At 35.1% G+C, this 13,679-nt stretch overlaps 1 protein-coding gene across 1 annotated transcript in view; it reads right to left on the bottom strand.

The window, feature by feature from the left end:
* CEP162 (centrosomal protein 162) overlaps positions 1–13,679 on the bottom strand; it is a 91,502-nt gene that overhangs the window by 49,681 nt on the left and 28,142 nt on the right. The window contains exons 10-16 of the mRNA XM_007951525.2: positions 11,890–12,169; positions 10,762–11,023; positions 9,224–9,357; positions 8,724–8,951; positions 8,050–8,190; positions 5,952–6,064; positions 3,229–3,334 (exon numbers count right to left, since the gene is read on the bottom strand). Of these exons, the coding sequence (XP_007949716.2) occupies positions 3,229–3,334; positions 5,952–6,064; positions 8,050–8,190; positions 8,724–8,951; positions 9,224–9,357; positions 10,762–11,023; positions 11,890–12,169 (1,264 nt within the window). The remainder of the gene's footprint in view (positions 1–3,228; positions 3,335–5,951; positions 6,065–8,049; positions 8,191–8,723; positions 8,952–9,223; positions 9,358–10,761; positions 11,024–11,889; positions 12,170–13,679) is intronic.

Genomic DNA, 13,679 nt, shown 5'->3' with positions numbered 1-13,679 from the left:
AGTGAATGAAAATATATCCACACTCCATTTTCAGTATTTATACAAACATATAAAAGTCTTAAAATAATTTTATTATTACCTTAAACTAATATTTTTCTTCTTCATGATTAAAGATTTTCCCTGTCTTTGGTAGTTTCACCATGATGAAACTAGGATTTTTACTTATGCATCCTGCTTAGGACCTGATATGCTTCCTGAATCTGAGAACTTACCTCTTTGATAATTTCTAGAAAGTTCTCAGTGATTATTTTTTTAAATATTTAAATACATACCAGAGCACCTCATATTGCTTAATATTTTTGATATTTCCCATTTCTCTATTTTTTTCTATCTCACACTTGGTAACTTCCTTAGATCTATCCTTCCGGTTTACTGACTTTTTTCCTTATTTGTGTATCGTCATCAGTTTAATTCTTCTACTGAGTTTTTAATTTGCAGAATATTTCATTTCCAGGGCACTACTTCTTTTTCCCTCAATTTTCTAGTCTATTTTTGATAGTTTGCTCTTTTCTCATATTTTCTCTCATTTATTTTATATCTATAACCATTTTAGGCCTATTTCATAGTCTCTGTTCAATATTCTATTGTGGCTCTAATCCTGTTGCCTCTTACACCTTCTAATGCCTGCTCATAGCAGATTGCTTCTTGGGGTTTTGTAATTTTATGTTGCAAACACTTAGTCAGTGCAATCTTATCTATGGGAATACTCTAGGAGCTGGGTTAAATCTCTAAAAGCTGTTGTGCATTTGCTTCTTCTAGACATGCCAGAGGTCATCACTGACTTTAGGACCACTGTTTGTTTTGTTTATTCAGTATGAGCATGATCACCCCTGACAGGTTGTGTCAACTCAAACCCTAAAACACAAATAAAAGCAGCAGAGGTACCATTTTATTTTGAGCAACCAGTAAAGCATGGCACCAGGCAGAGGAGACTTTTTCCCTTTTTACTCAGAGACCGACTTAAGGCAGACAAACTTTCTCAACATTTCAGCCCCTTTTGAAGGTGGTTCGATTTGTTTAGAGTCTACTGCTTTACTGAAGGATGTGGCCCTTTAAAGTTCTGGTGCCCTGTCTCCACTTTGCTGCTCAAGCCCAAGCCCTTGGTTACTGAATGGGGAGGGACAGGTACTTTACCACCAGGTTTTCATTCCCTCTGTATTTTTGCCCATAGAGAGTTCCCTTATTTTCTTGAGAAAATATGTTATGTATAACAAGATATTGATTATATTCCATATAGCATTTTTAGGCATTTTTAATGAGAATTCTCAAATTTCCTGTTTGTCACAAATATTATGTGAAAATAGCACTTTTAAAAGGTCATTAACTAAAGATTTCAAAAGAAGCTAATGGAAGAGCACCTCCCATGTTCTTATAAGCCTTCAAAAACTTTGGCAGCACTAATTTCTGTTGTAACTTGCTAATTTTTAAGACCCATGATATGGGGACCTTGTTTTTCTTTCTTCTTCCTTCTCCACCTGCCTTTCTCTCTACCTATCTGCCTATGTACTTAATCATTTTATACATATATACAACACATACACATATACATTCAGAGAAAGTGCCTCAACAGATTCATATGTGGAATTGCATTTTACATACTACAAAATTTTGTTACACATTAGCTATTAAAATACTAAATTTATAGAACCTAACTTTGTATAGGAGCTCTGGTAGCGTAGTGCCTAAGGCACTTGACTGCCAACCAGAAGGCAGGCGGTTCAAACCCACCAGCCACTCCTCAGAAGGAAGGTTGGGCAATCCTACTTCTGTAGTGATACTGCTTCGGAAACCCAAGGAGGGGTCGCTATGAGTTGGGGCTGACTCGACAGCATATAACAACAACAACAACAACATTAGAAAGTGGTATGCAATTAGAATTTTTATAATTTACATAATTATTCAAATTGATTAGAAGAGCTTTTTACTTTAGTTCTATGTTTTTTATTTAATGAGAGGGCAGTGGAGAAAAGTAACTGCCCTTCCACAGGGCATATTTGGAAATGTAGCAGAGCATGATAGGTGAGTGCTATGAGCACATAGTCCCTGGGGACACTGATGATAAAAATCATGCTTAATACAGACATGCCACAAATTCCCAAAATCCCAGGATTGATAAATATTGCTTTAGAAAATTCTAGGCCAGACTCTTTGTAATTCTATATAAAAATTTAAAAAATTATGGAGCAGCTATTAATGTAATAATTACCATTGTGTAATATTATTTTAAAGGTGTTAGGTTATTTTAAAAGTGAATAATCACCTCCATTTCCTTTTCCTATTGTAGCTGAACACTTCCTAATGAAGAATTTACTTGAAATAAGGTATATATGTCCTAAATGAGATTATGCCTCCTAGATAGCTCCAGTAAGAAATTCCTGATGACACATTAGATTATAAAGGAGGTACCATCTAAAATCAGCATTATATAGTTTCCTTTATATCATGGTATTCTGGTTACCTAGTGCCACTCTGAAAAGAATATAACACAAATGGGATGGCCTTAACAAACAGGAGTTTATTTGGAAGCTTTAAGTCCAAGTTCAAAGTGCCAGGCTCTAGGGGCTGGGTGAAAGACCCTCAATGTTGGGGTCTAGCTCTGCCTCCTGCTCCCGGCCCACTGGAGCCAGAGGCATTTCTTCACTCAGACAGCTGCTGGCTGCTGAGGCTGAGAAGCTCAAAGTTGACAAGTGAAAAGTCACAGTCCTGATGTTACCAAACGATACAGCAGGCCATTAACTTAAGTCCACTGTAAGTCCCAAGGTCGGCAGAGCATAGCAGGCTGCTGAGCAATGAACAACATGGCTACATGCAGGGTCTAAGCATGCCATAGGCTACAGACCATTCCCACGACTTCTTAAATACAGGAAGCAGACCACATCACAAAGGCAGCTACTCAGCTGCTTGTGGTAGATCCTACCATGGAGTTGATTGCCAGTCTCATCATGGGGAATAACTACCACCAGCTGCCCAGCCACTCAACCAGGCCCAGGCAAGTTGACACACAAACTGAACTACCACACATGTTCTCTAACTATTAATTAATATACTAATTAAGGTCATATGTATACATAAACTAAATTCTAATCTTAGATATTTTATCTTAAGTTTTAAATGGTATGAAATTTAAAAACATTATATTCAAAAATTACAAAACCAGAATTTTACATACATGGGGATTTTTATAACACTCTTTTCTATACTTAATAGTTAAAATTTTATGCAACTTACCTGTGCCATCCGGAGTTCTGCTAACACTTCTGTAAAACTCTGGTTTCTGGTGGGTTCTGAGTCTTCAACTACTCGAGACGGGAATCGACTTTTATGCATTTGCTCTCTGATTTATTTAGAAAATAAAAGATGTTTTAACAAGACACTCTTTTTAATACAAAATCATCATGTCTTAAAAATTAAAAACTCTAATGGACAGTGAAACTTTGAGTTACTGAAGATAAAAATTTTATTTAACCTAAAGATTAAAACACTGGAGAAGTATATTTTAAAAGAAATGTTTATGTTTAATCTAAAGTAATTGAAAGCATAAGAAAACAATGTATTGGTTTGTATGTAATATAAAAATATCTCCTCCCACTTTTCAGAGAAAAAAATAATGTCCTAGAGTTATGTCCCATGGCACTGTGTACCTCCTGTTCCACCATCCTAGACCAGCCCCCCCTTTTTTTGCCAGTTTTACACATGGACGGTAAGAAACAAAATAAACATGGTCTACTACTTGGACGTTGTTGTCAGGGGCTGTCGAGTTGATTTCAACTCACAGAGAACCCATGTGACAGAGCAAACTGCTCCATAGGGTTTCCTAGGCTATAATCTTTATGGGAGCAGATCACTTGGTCTTTTTCCTACTGCTGGGTGGGTTCAAACTGCCAATCTTTCAGTTAGCAACTGAGAGCTAAACCACTTTGCCACCAAAAACCAAACCAAACTTACTGCTGCTGAGTCAATCCTGATTCATAGTGACCCCTCCTTGGGTTTCTGAGGCGGAAGGAGCTCTGGTAGGTAGTGCTTAAGGCACTTGACTGCTAACCACAAGGCTGGCGGTTCAAACACCCCAGCCACTCCTTGGAAGGAAGGTTGGACAATCTACTTCTGTAGTAATAATGCCTCGGAAATCCAGGAGGTGTCACTATGAGTTGGGTCCGATTTGACAGCACATAACAGCACCAACATCTCTATGGAAGTAGATTGCCCAGTCTTCCTTCCAAGGAGTGGCTGGTGGTGCTCCTTTTCTCCCCAGAGACATTATACAAGTTTAATCCATAAAAACCCATTGTCATCAAGTCAAATCCTGACACATGAGACCCTATAAGACAGAGTGGAAGTGCCCCATAGGGTTTCTAAGGCTGTAAATCTCTATGGAAGCATACTGTCACATCTTTCTTTCATGGAGCAAGTGGTGCTTTCAAACCATCAACCTTTCAATTAGCACCCAAGCTCTTTACCAATGTGCTACCAGGACTCCTATATGGAGTTTGGGAGCCCATGTAACATCATCAAATCCTAATGTACTAAAGAGACCATTTCTTTCATTATTCAAAGTTTATTTAGAGATTGAGTTTTGGAACCTGGAATAGATACTCTGTTTTAACAGCCAGACAGTATAAGACATGATATTTTAAAGTACTTTATTAATGTATCAGGAAAGAATAAAGAAATAAATGCTTTCATGTATCAGAAATGTGCAGATTATCATACTTGGCCTGGGGCAGCACCTAGGTAGAGAAAGAGGCTTTTTCTTTTTTCTAATTTGCACAAAAGTATTCTTTGCTGTACTTGCTGGCTGTCTCTGCCATGTGGTGTGCCTTTTTCTACTTTGCATTAAAGAGCAGTTTGGGCTAGCGGCAGCCCTGCATCTTAGCTCCTAGATTATCTAACAAAAAATGGAAGACTTCTGTGAATAATATGGTAACATTCACAGTCAAAGAAGCTTCTCCTGACAGCATTCTTATCAGTGATTAGGTGCTTATGCGGAATGATGCATATTTAGTCATTTTCTAAAAGAAGATAGCACCTTACCTTGTCCATGTTTGTGAGCTCTGCTTTATTTTTTTCCTTCATTTGATATATTAAAATTAGAGATATTTACATCCCAAACACCTTTGAAATAGGAACCAATATTCCTAAGTTGGTGCTGGTGTTCCATTCTTCTGCTAGAGCAAGAGTTAGCTGAGTAAATCACAGGTTATTGTTTCTATGGAGAAACGCCCTCAGCCAAACAGGAGCCCTTGTGCCTCCTAGCCCAGAGAGATATCCTCTATCCCCTTCATGGGGCACATCTTAGCCAGTGACTGGCTTAGTGTATAGATGCTGCCTTTGTCTCAAGTGGAGACCAATCCTACAGTGTAATTTGTGCTCCAGAGCTTTCTGTAGGAGTAGAAAGAAGCCAGTCTGCAGCTGAGACCACATTCTTGCCTAGCTTTTCCCTGGTCTTATCCTGCTTCTCTTACTCCCCCTGCTCTGAGGGTTGTCTTCCAATAAATTCTCTTCCATAAGAATCCTTGTCTCAAGTTCTGCTTCTAGGGAACGTGACTTAAGACAATATTGTATGATATTCCTTTTAACTAATCTTAATCATATGGTTTCTTAGAAAATGATTAAGCACCCAGGCTTAATGCCCAATCAAGAATACTGTACATTCAGTTTTCTGAAAGTGATGTCAAACTTAAATATGAACATGCCAAAAATATGAAAGTATGAATTAGTCACTTAATACCAAAAGAAAAAATTCATTGAATATTAAACATATAAGCTGTAAAGCTATACCTCAGTGTATAAATGGTTTCTTTAAAAAATTATATTGTAATCTACGTGACAGTCTACAGAGCAGAAATGGTTTTAACTATAAATAAAAGTAAATATACTGTTATTAATGTAACAATAAAGTGCTTAGAATTTTTCTGAATATATTTGATTTTAAGTATTTAAAAAGGACTTACTTTAAGGAAGCTAACTCGCTCAATAAACTCTGGTTTTCCCTAAACATTTGCTCTTCATTTTTCTTGTTTTGCTCTTGGAGTTCTTTCACTTGATTATATAATCTTTCATTTTCCTTAAATGTAAAATTACATTTTAGTTAAAAGTCAGTAGTCCTCATATAATATAATATCACAATAGATAAGTCCTTAAACATTTTAAAGGTCATTTAAATTTCTTCAGTGTTTGAGCAAAGAATATCTTTTCAAACACATTATATTATCTCAAGAGAAAACTTGCCACCTGAAAATGATTTTTCCAAAATGCTCTAAGTGCTTGTTTTCAAAAAAAAGTTGTGAAAATCCCCAAAGCAAGACCCTAATGTCAGTATAATGCACTGGATTTCACTAGTATAAACAGATAACTAGTTGCAGGAATAACCACATCCTGATTGTGTAGAAGAGGGCGGAAAGGCCTAGTGGGACCATTTGTACCCTCTTTTTTGTGTTTGGCTTGAGAGAGAAAAAATACTGTTGGAGGGACATTCTAGAAGCCTGGCTTCCAGCAGTGAGGTAACTGGATTAAGCTGTGATGAATGTTCATGCCTGTTTCTGAAATCTAACATAAGCAGGGAGTTTAAGACCACATGTCTCTGCCAGGGTATGGAAGAGACAGACCAGACCCAGTTCACGGTGAGGCTTGAGCTAAACAGTGACTCAAACAGTTGAGATCAGAGAAGGAAGGTATCTCTTTAATGATTCCTAACAATATTTTATTTTCCTTTTATTACATGACATTAAGTGGTGGTTGTTTAAATAATGTTAATGGTTATTCTAAAAGAGGCTTTATAATTTAAAGAGAAAGATCATGTGCTAGTTGTTCTGGCTTACTAATCTCCTTAAAATGAAGAATCTGATGGAACCAAGGACCTTTGAGGAGCTAATGAAAACTATGGACTATCTCATCCATGTCTAGTATAGTGCCTGGCACAAAGTCTGTGCTTAAATATCTGAAGAATTAAAGAACCCCAGAAAAATATACATACATTTTTGTACTATCTTTGTGGGAGGGAGTGGTTGATACACTTACAGGTCTGTGAAATCGTTCTTTTAAAAATACTCGCTTGACATGGCAAGATGAGAATGGCAGGCCAAGGGTTTGAAAGTTTTCACTAACAGTAGGGCAGTTATGTTAGCCTGGCTTCTCCAGAGAAACAAAACCAGTCAAGCTTATATACAGAGAAAAAGAGATCTAGCCAAGTTGACACACGGCTCCAACTATCAGAGCACTCTACCTCGTAAGGACTGCAGTACTATTTCATTTACAGCAAATGTCATAGTCATGGATACAACAATCCCTGTTCAAGGCTTAGGCTGTGGTTGTCAAAAGAGAAAAATGTAATGAGAGAGAAGGAGAAGGGGAGGGAAGTAAGAAATAAGGGAGTGCGAGGGATGATCTAAGATGAAGTCTCAAGCTGGAGACCCTAACTCTGTCCCAGCTGGCAGTTGGGGCAGCATCACCAAGATTTTCTTCACATATCACAAATATCTGCTTTCTGTAGGAAACACAGGTTTTGGCATTTAGTTTAATTTGTTTCACTTCCAGGGCATTAGCAAATGATTTCAGATTCATATTCCTGAATATAATATTAAAACTAGCCAAATATTATCTATCAAAAACCATTTTGGAAAACTAGCACTGTTTCCAAGGAACATGGTTATTAAAATAAAAACAGGTAATATTCACTGGTTAGTTACTGTGTGCAGGCACTTGCCTGGTTTTGCCCTGTCTTATTGTAAATTCACAACTATCTTAAGAGGGAGATACTATTAAGGATATTCATATTTGACAGATAAGGAAACTGTCTTAGAGAGCTGAAGTGATTTGCCCAAGGCTCTAAGTAGGGGATGACTCAAGACCAGATCCTTTGATTGCAGAGTCTATGCTCTTTACAACTTAATTCTGCCCATGAGAAATAAATAGATTAAATTATTACTTCCTCTTATTTGTCAGAATGCCCATTTCCTATAAAATAAACACAGGAATATTTTAATACCACCACATTTCTATAATCCACGGTCTCATGAACAAGCTCACAATGTAGTGCAGTTAATTACACACCTGTTGATATCCTTGAAGAAGTGTCTCTTGCTCTTGTATTTCTTTTTGGATCTGCTTCAACTTTTCTTCAGTGACAGGATCAGTTGTTTCTCCAAAATGTAACCATCTTTGTTTTTTGTTTGCTTCTTCAAAGCTACTTAACTTTGAGAAAATGTAAAAAATTGTTTTATTTGGAGAAGGAAATGAAGAAGTGAGAAGGGAGGAACAATAGAAAACTCAAGGTGTATAAACTTAATGTTGTCTTATAATATTTACTACACTGGAATTTCATGTAACACCAACTACAGCCACCCAGCAGAGTGATGTTTTGTCTGATGGTCCTTTACTGACCCAGAGATGCTACACGATGTCATTTGCTGAGTCTGGGCCTCTGTAACATTTCCTTCTGAAATTTTGCTTTCTTTGAAGGTCACAATGAACCAAGAGATTTGTTTTAAAAAAGCCTGCTAACAGAACAAAATTATCAAAAGAGTCACTTTAAATGAGATCTCCCTCCCCACCAGCAGGTTCAATTTAGGCTCTTCTGCAAGGCAGCACTCTGAATCATGTTATTTCATACAGTAAATATGTCAAGTTACACAACCCCAGGAACAGAAGGATGACAATGCATTTAGCAGGGAGTACAGATTCTTTTTTAATCAATAAAAGAAAAAATAGAGCAATATGTCTAGTACCTTTGTTTGAAGAATATAATTGTCTTGATTTAGTTTGAAGAGCTCTTTTTCGTGTTGTCCCTTTAGTTCTTCCATCTTATTTTCCAGCTCTCTTTCTTTATCTGAGAATGTGACTTTAATTTGCTCAATTAGGGCTTGGGCACCTCTCCATTTTTCCTCTGCTTCCTGAACTCTTTTAAACATAAATAATTCTGTCTCCTTGTTCCCACCAAGGTATCCTGAAGAATCCTTTTAAGGAAAGGCATTGTCTCATTATGGCAGATTTTCATATAACATTCAAACACAGGTCATTAGAAAAAAACACAAATAAAAATGACATAGTTAAGAATGTTCCACTATATAAAAAAAAGTTGTAAATGTTCAATAAGAGTAACTAGAATATCACTCTTGAGGAAGAGAAACTTCATGCATTTGTTATATTTCATTATTTGTAATTTTATTTACATATAAATTTGGGACATAAAAACATTATGAAAATTAATTTGAAATTAAATACCCACATTCTGAAACTGAACACAGGAATCAATTTGTGAAGGATCTTCAGACTTCTTAGGAGTAGTCACGTAACTTTCAGCTTTAGGAGCTGGTGTACCCAAAGCTGCAGGCTTGATGACTTTTGTTCCAGATAAGATCTCTAAATATTGTAAATAGATGAAAACACCATAAATGCAAACAAACTTGAGTGTGTGCTCAGCAATTAAGTAACAAGTAGGAGTACAATGAGAACACTAAGATAAAATGAAGATCTCAAAATAGGTTGATTTATAACATAAAGCACAGCTGTCACACTGTTTCACTGTGATAACTGACAGCGCACTCAGAACCACCATCCATGATTAACATTCTATTCAATTTGACACAGATGCTTAATTGAACCAAGACTCATGTCAAATGACAAATGGGCCTAAATAAATGTGAGGAGAATGAGGACAGGGATAACCTCAGGCTTGACTAGTTTAAATAAATAAATTATTCTTCCAAATGTTCACAGCAATAATAACTAAGCATTTCTAAACGATCAAAAAATAGCTGATAACTTTCTGATGCATTTTATTTAGTTCAGATTCACCGTGCTTTTAAAGCACAGTTTTTATAAGCACTATATATAAAGACATAGTATCAATGGAAAAATACAAATTGCAGTGAGATTTTGTAACAGCTAATCTGAATTACATTTTGAAAAATTAAATAACAATACTGCTATAATATTCTGGTAATATATATTAAGCCAGAAAATAAATGTGATTAATGTTTATTCTGGTCAAATTTTCAGCTTTTGAGATACTTTGTACACTCCCTAAACAGTAGATGTAATTGTAAGGCTAATATATTATTCAGTTAATAATAAAGAATGTTTAAGGGAAATACCTAGATGAGACCTTAAGGCCCCTATTCAAATACTACAGGTCCTGAGTGGAACATTCAATAAACATTAGCTGATTGCCTTAGCCTTAGAAGGAAATGAGGAACTTCAAATTTTATATTTTCATTATAATTTTTACAATATGAGAACTTTCAAAATATAAAGTGTATTTTTTTCATTACAAATGTAGTACTTAGAAAATAACAGCAAAGTCAAAAAGAAGAAACAAGTAGCCAATCACCCTTCACCCAAAGATTTACTTATAATTTTTTTTTCCAGGCATGGGGCATGGAGAGGTTTTCCTTACAGAGTGGCTATCATATTTAACTGGTCTATCTGATATATATAAATTTTTAAGATAAATTACTGAAAACATTTATATGGATAAATTTGCAAAGGCAGGCATTAACTCTCCCTAATTATTGGAGGTTCATAAATGTGGCCAGTGAATGGGGTACCATCTGCTTACATTATGCTCCTTCTTAGGACCTGACAGCTGAGTGGCAGGTTGTTGCTGTTGACAGCTGTCGCCTACCAGTCCTTTTATACTGGAATGTCTTCTTCCTGAATTCTTACATTTAATTTCTCTCAGTGGGGTAAAGTACTTCTTAAGCAGTTTTTCTATAATGGTACCTGGGCAGTATCAAAATTTTTTTGAAAAGAATATATGATTACCCTTTTTTCTAGCTTGATTTGAGGTGGGAATGGATCTCAAGTTTTTGCTCTTCACAACATCCTTTGAAGTTTTCTTTTCAAGAGTAGAAAATGTCTTGAATGATGAATTGGGTTTGCCATAGCCTGAGCTCCTAACTGATGCATATAATCCACTCTGGGGTTTTCTTTTAAGTAAAGGAGGTGCACTTCTGTCCTTCTGATACAGTACCTCTTTACCAGTTACAGCTCCTTCCTCTCCAAAACTGAGTTGAGATCTCAATGTCTGTACAAAACAGAGGGAAATGCTTTAGAGTTAGAACAAACTTCAATTATAGCTGTTAATGAAGATGTAACAGTTGGCAAAATTATAGTGACATTAAATAATGCAGCGTATAGAAGGAAAACCATACAATAAGTTTCTTTAAGTTCAATTTGCCCGAATGTTACTATTTTGAAGCACATTTTCAAAACCAGCATTAAAACAAAGCAAAGAGAGGCAAGTAATAAAACAAAATAAACAGAAAACAAGATGTATAATTACTGGAATTAACACAGAGGAACATATTTTTAAATGGCTTAATATATTATCCTTTTTCTCCAGACTTCTCAAGATATTTTAAAAAAATTTATTAATACCCTGTCTTATTCCACAAAAAAACTAGAGATGACTTACAGTAAACTCATAATGCAAAACTGTAAAATACAAGTAGAATATTGAGAGCATTGAAACTGTAAAGCACAATAGATCAAGACTAGAGGAAAAAAAGAAAAATAGAGCAAAACAAGTTTCTTCACAGTTGCTAAGAGCATTCATGTTAAATGCCATCTTACTTTTTTGCAGGCTAATGGAAAGATTGAACAGTAAATACTACAATTAAAATTTCTGGTCTCTGCTTACTAAAAAAAAAGAAACATAAAGAAAAGCTTCTAAAAGAAAGCTAATCCTATAATGGTATTCTTGAACTTGAGGATATGAAGGTGTCCTTCATATTGTATATATTGTATGTAAGTATCCAGTATCTATTGTGGGGGTCAGGATGTAATCAATTTCACTAGCTCAAGAGGAATACAGTTATCAGTAATACTTATATGCTTAATTAGACCTTAGTTTTTCAATATATCAAATCAGTTTAGACTATAAATACTTACTTTATTAATTTTGTCATTCTGAGGTAACAATGCAGGATCAACAGATTTTTTTTTCCTCAAAATATCAAGATACATTTTATCTATGTGTTCTTCTATAGGAGTTACTTCTGGACAGCTATTTCCTATACTTTCATTTGCTGTCTTTTGTAAAACCACATTCTCATCATTTTTGTCAAAAAAGTCATTCACATGGTATGGCTCTCGAAACATAAGATTTGTGTTTGTCTTAAGTAAAGGGCTAACAAATTCAGTTTCTTTATTATTAGCCAGTTTCTCAGAACTAAAAAACAAAACAGGACACAGAATGATCCCTATGTAAATGTGACCCCTCAAATATCAGTCTTTTTAACATATTTCTCAACTACTCAAATTATTACTATTAGATAACATTATTCACAATACCGTTTAACAAAGTATATATACTCAATTGTTTTTAATTTCAAATAATAATTTGAAGGTAGTATAATATGATTCGCAAATCTACTTTAAAGCAAAGCCAAACAAAATAAGCTGAGAAAGCTTTTGTATGAGAAAAAAATCAATTTTTTTTTAAATCAACCTTTTGTAATATATCTTTTTTCCATAGTTTCTTATGGATAAAAAAAGTTAGAACATGCATTTGAGACAGGGAAAATGTTTTACATATTTCTAAAAGAAATTAAAGAAGTAATCATAATTCATGCCAATGAGGCATAGAGTATAAAAATTAAAAAGCATAAATTTCATCACAATATATACAAACAAATTTTTAAAACAATTCCTGGGGTTACAGATATTTTAAATGCAATGTAATATGTCAGACAACTAGATGTTAAAAATATGGAAAATATCCCAAAGGAAATATTCTTTTCCTTATCAACTGGTTGGATGATGCATGACAACCCTGAAACCATGACAGAAGATGCCTGTGTCCCCAGATGACTGTGGAGCAGAGCCCCACTCCTGCTGATCCACATGGGACAGTGATGTGAACAAGAAATACATTTTTGATGGTGTTAAACTATTACGCTTTCAAGGATTATCTGTAACAGAGGGCTGAGATTACTTATCCTACAACTTACTAAAGATTTTTTAGATATGTATACTAAAGTTCTTGTTATTTTTATGCACTTAACGTAAATATACTTGTTTCAGCTTTAAAATACAAATGTAAAAACCTGTAGTAGAATTCACATTACTAAAATGATTCCACTTATGCCAACAAAGATGTTTAAGAAAATCTCTTTAGAAATGTGAACATAACTCAAACAGCCATGATGAGGAAGCTCAACCCATCGTTTGAAAGTACTAAATAGCACTACAAGCCAGAGAAGAAATACAGATTTTGCATTCAAGAGGATGGATTTTGGCATAAGCTTCACCTCATCACTTCCTCACAACTAGCACCTATGTAGAAACAAGGCCAAGAAATTACTCCAGGTGGATTTACATGATGAAGATGTTGTATAAGAAGGAGCTCAAAATATGTCTGTTGGAAACATAAAAGAATAAGTGAATGCATGAATGAGTGATAGGCTATTTTACAGAGATATTTCATATAGATCAAAGATTTGAAAATCTAAGTGGTTAAGCACATGGATTGCTTGTGTTCCTCAGTTATAGCTGTAAGACCTTAGGCAATTTATTCAAACTCCTTAAGCCTCAGTTTTCTTATCTATGAAATAGGGATAATACCAAAATATACCTTATGGAGCTACTACAGGATTAAATGAGATAATGTATGTGATGAACTCTGCAGATTTGGGCTCATGGTAAGCATGTGGTAAATGTTAGCTGTTATTATCATCATC

This window comes from Orycteropus afer, unplaced genomic scaffold (assembly GCF_000298275.1).
Source record: "Orycteropus afer afer isolate SDZICR_OR568_19922 unplaced genomic scaffold, OryAfe1.0 scaffold00011, whole genome shotgun sequence".
In the NCBI taxonomy this organism is placed as follows: domain Eukaryota; kingdom Metazoa; phylum Chordata; class Mammalia; order Tubulidentata; family Orycteropodidae; genus Orycteropus; species Orycteropus afer.
Note: the sequence above shows the minus strand (reverse complement) of the source record. Positions and strands in the feature narration are given on the sequence as shown.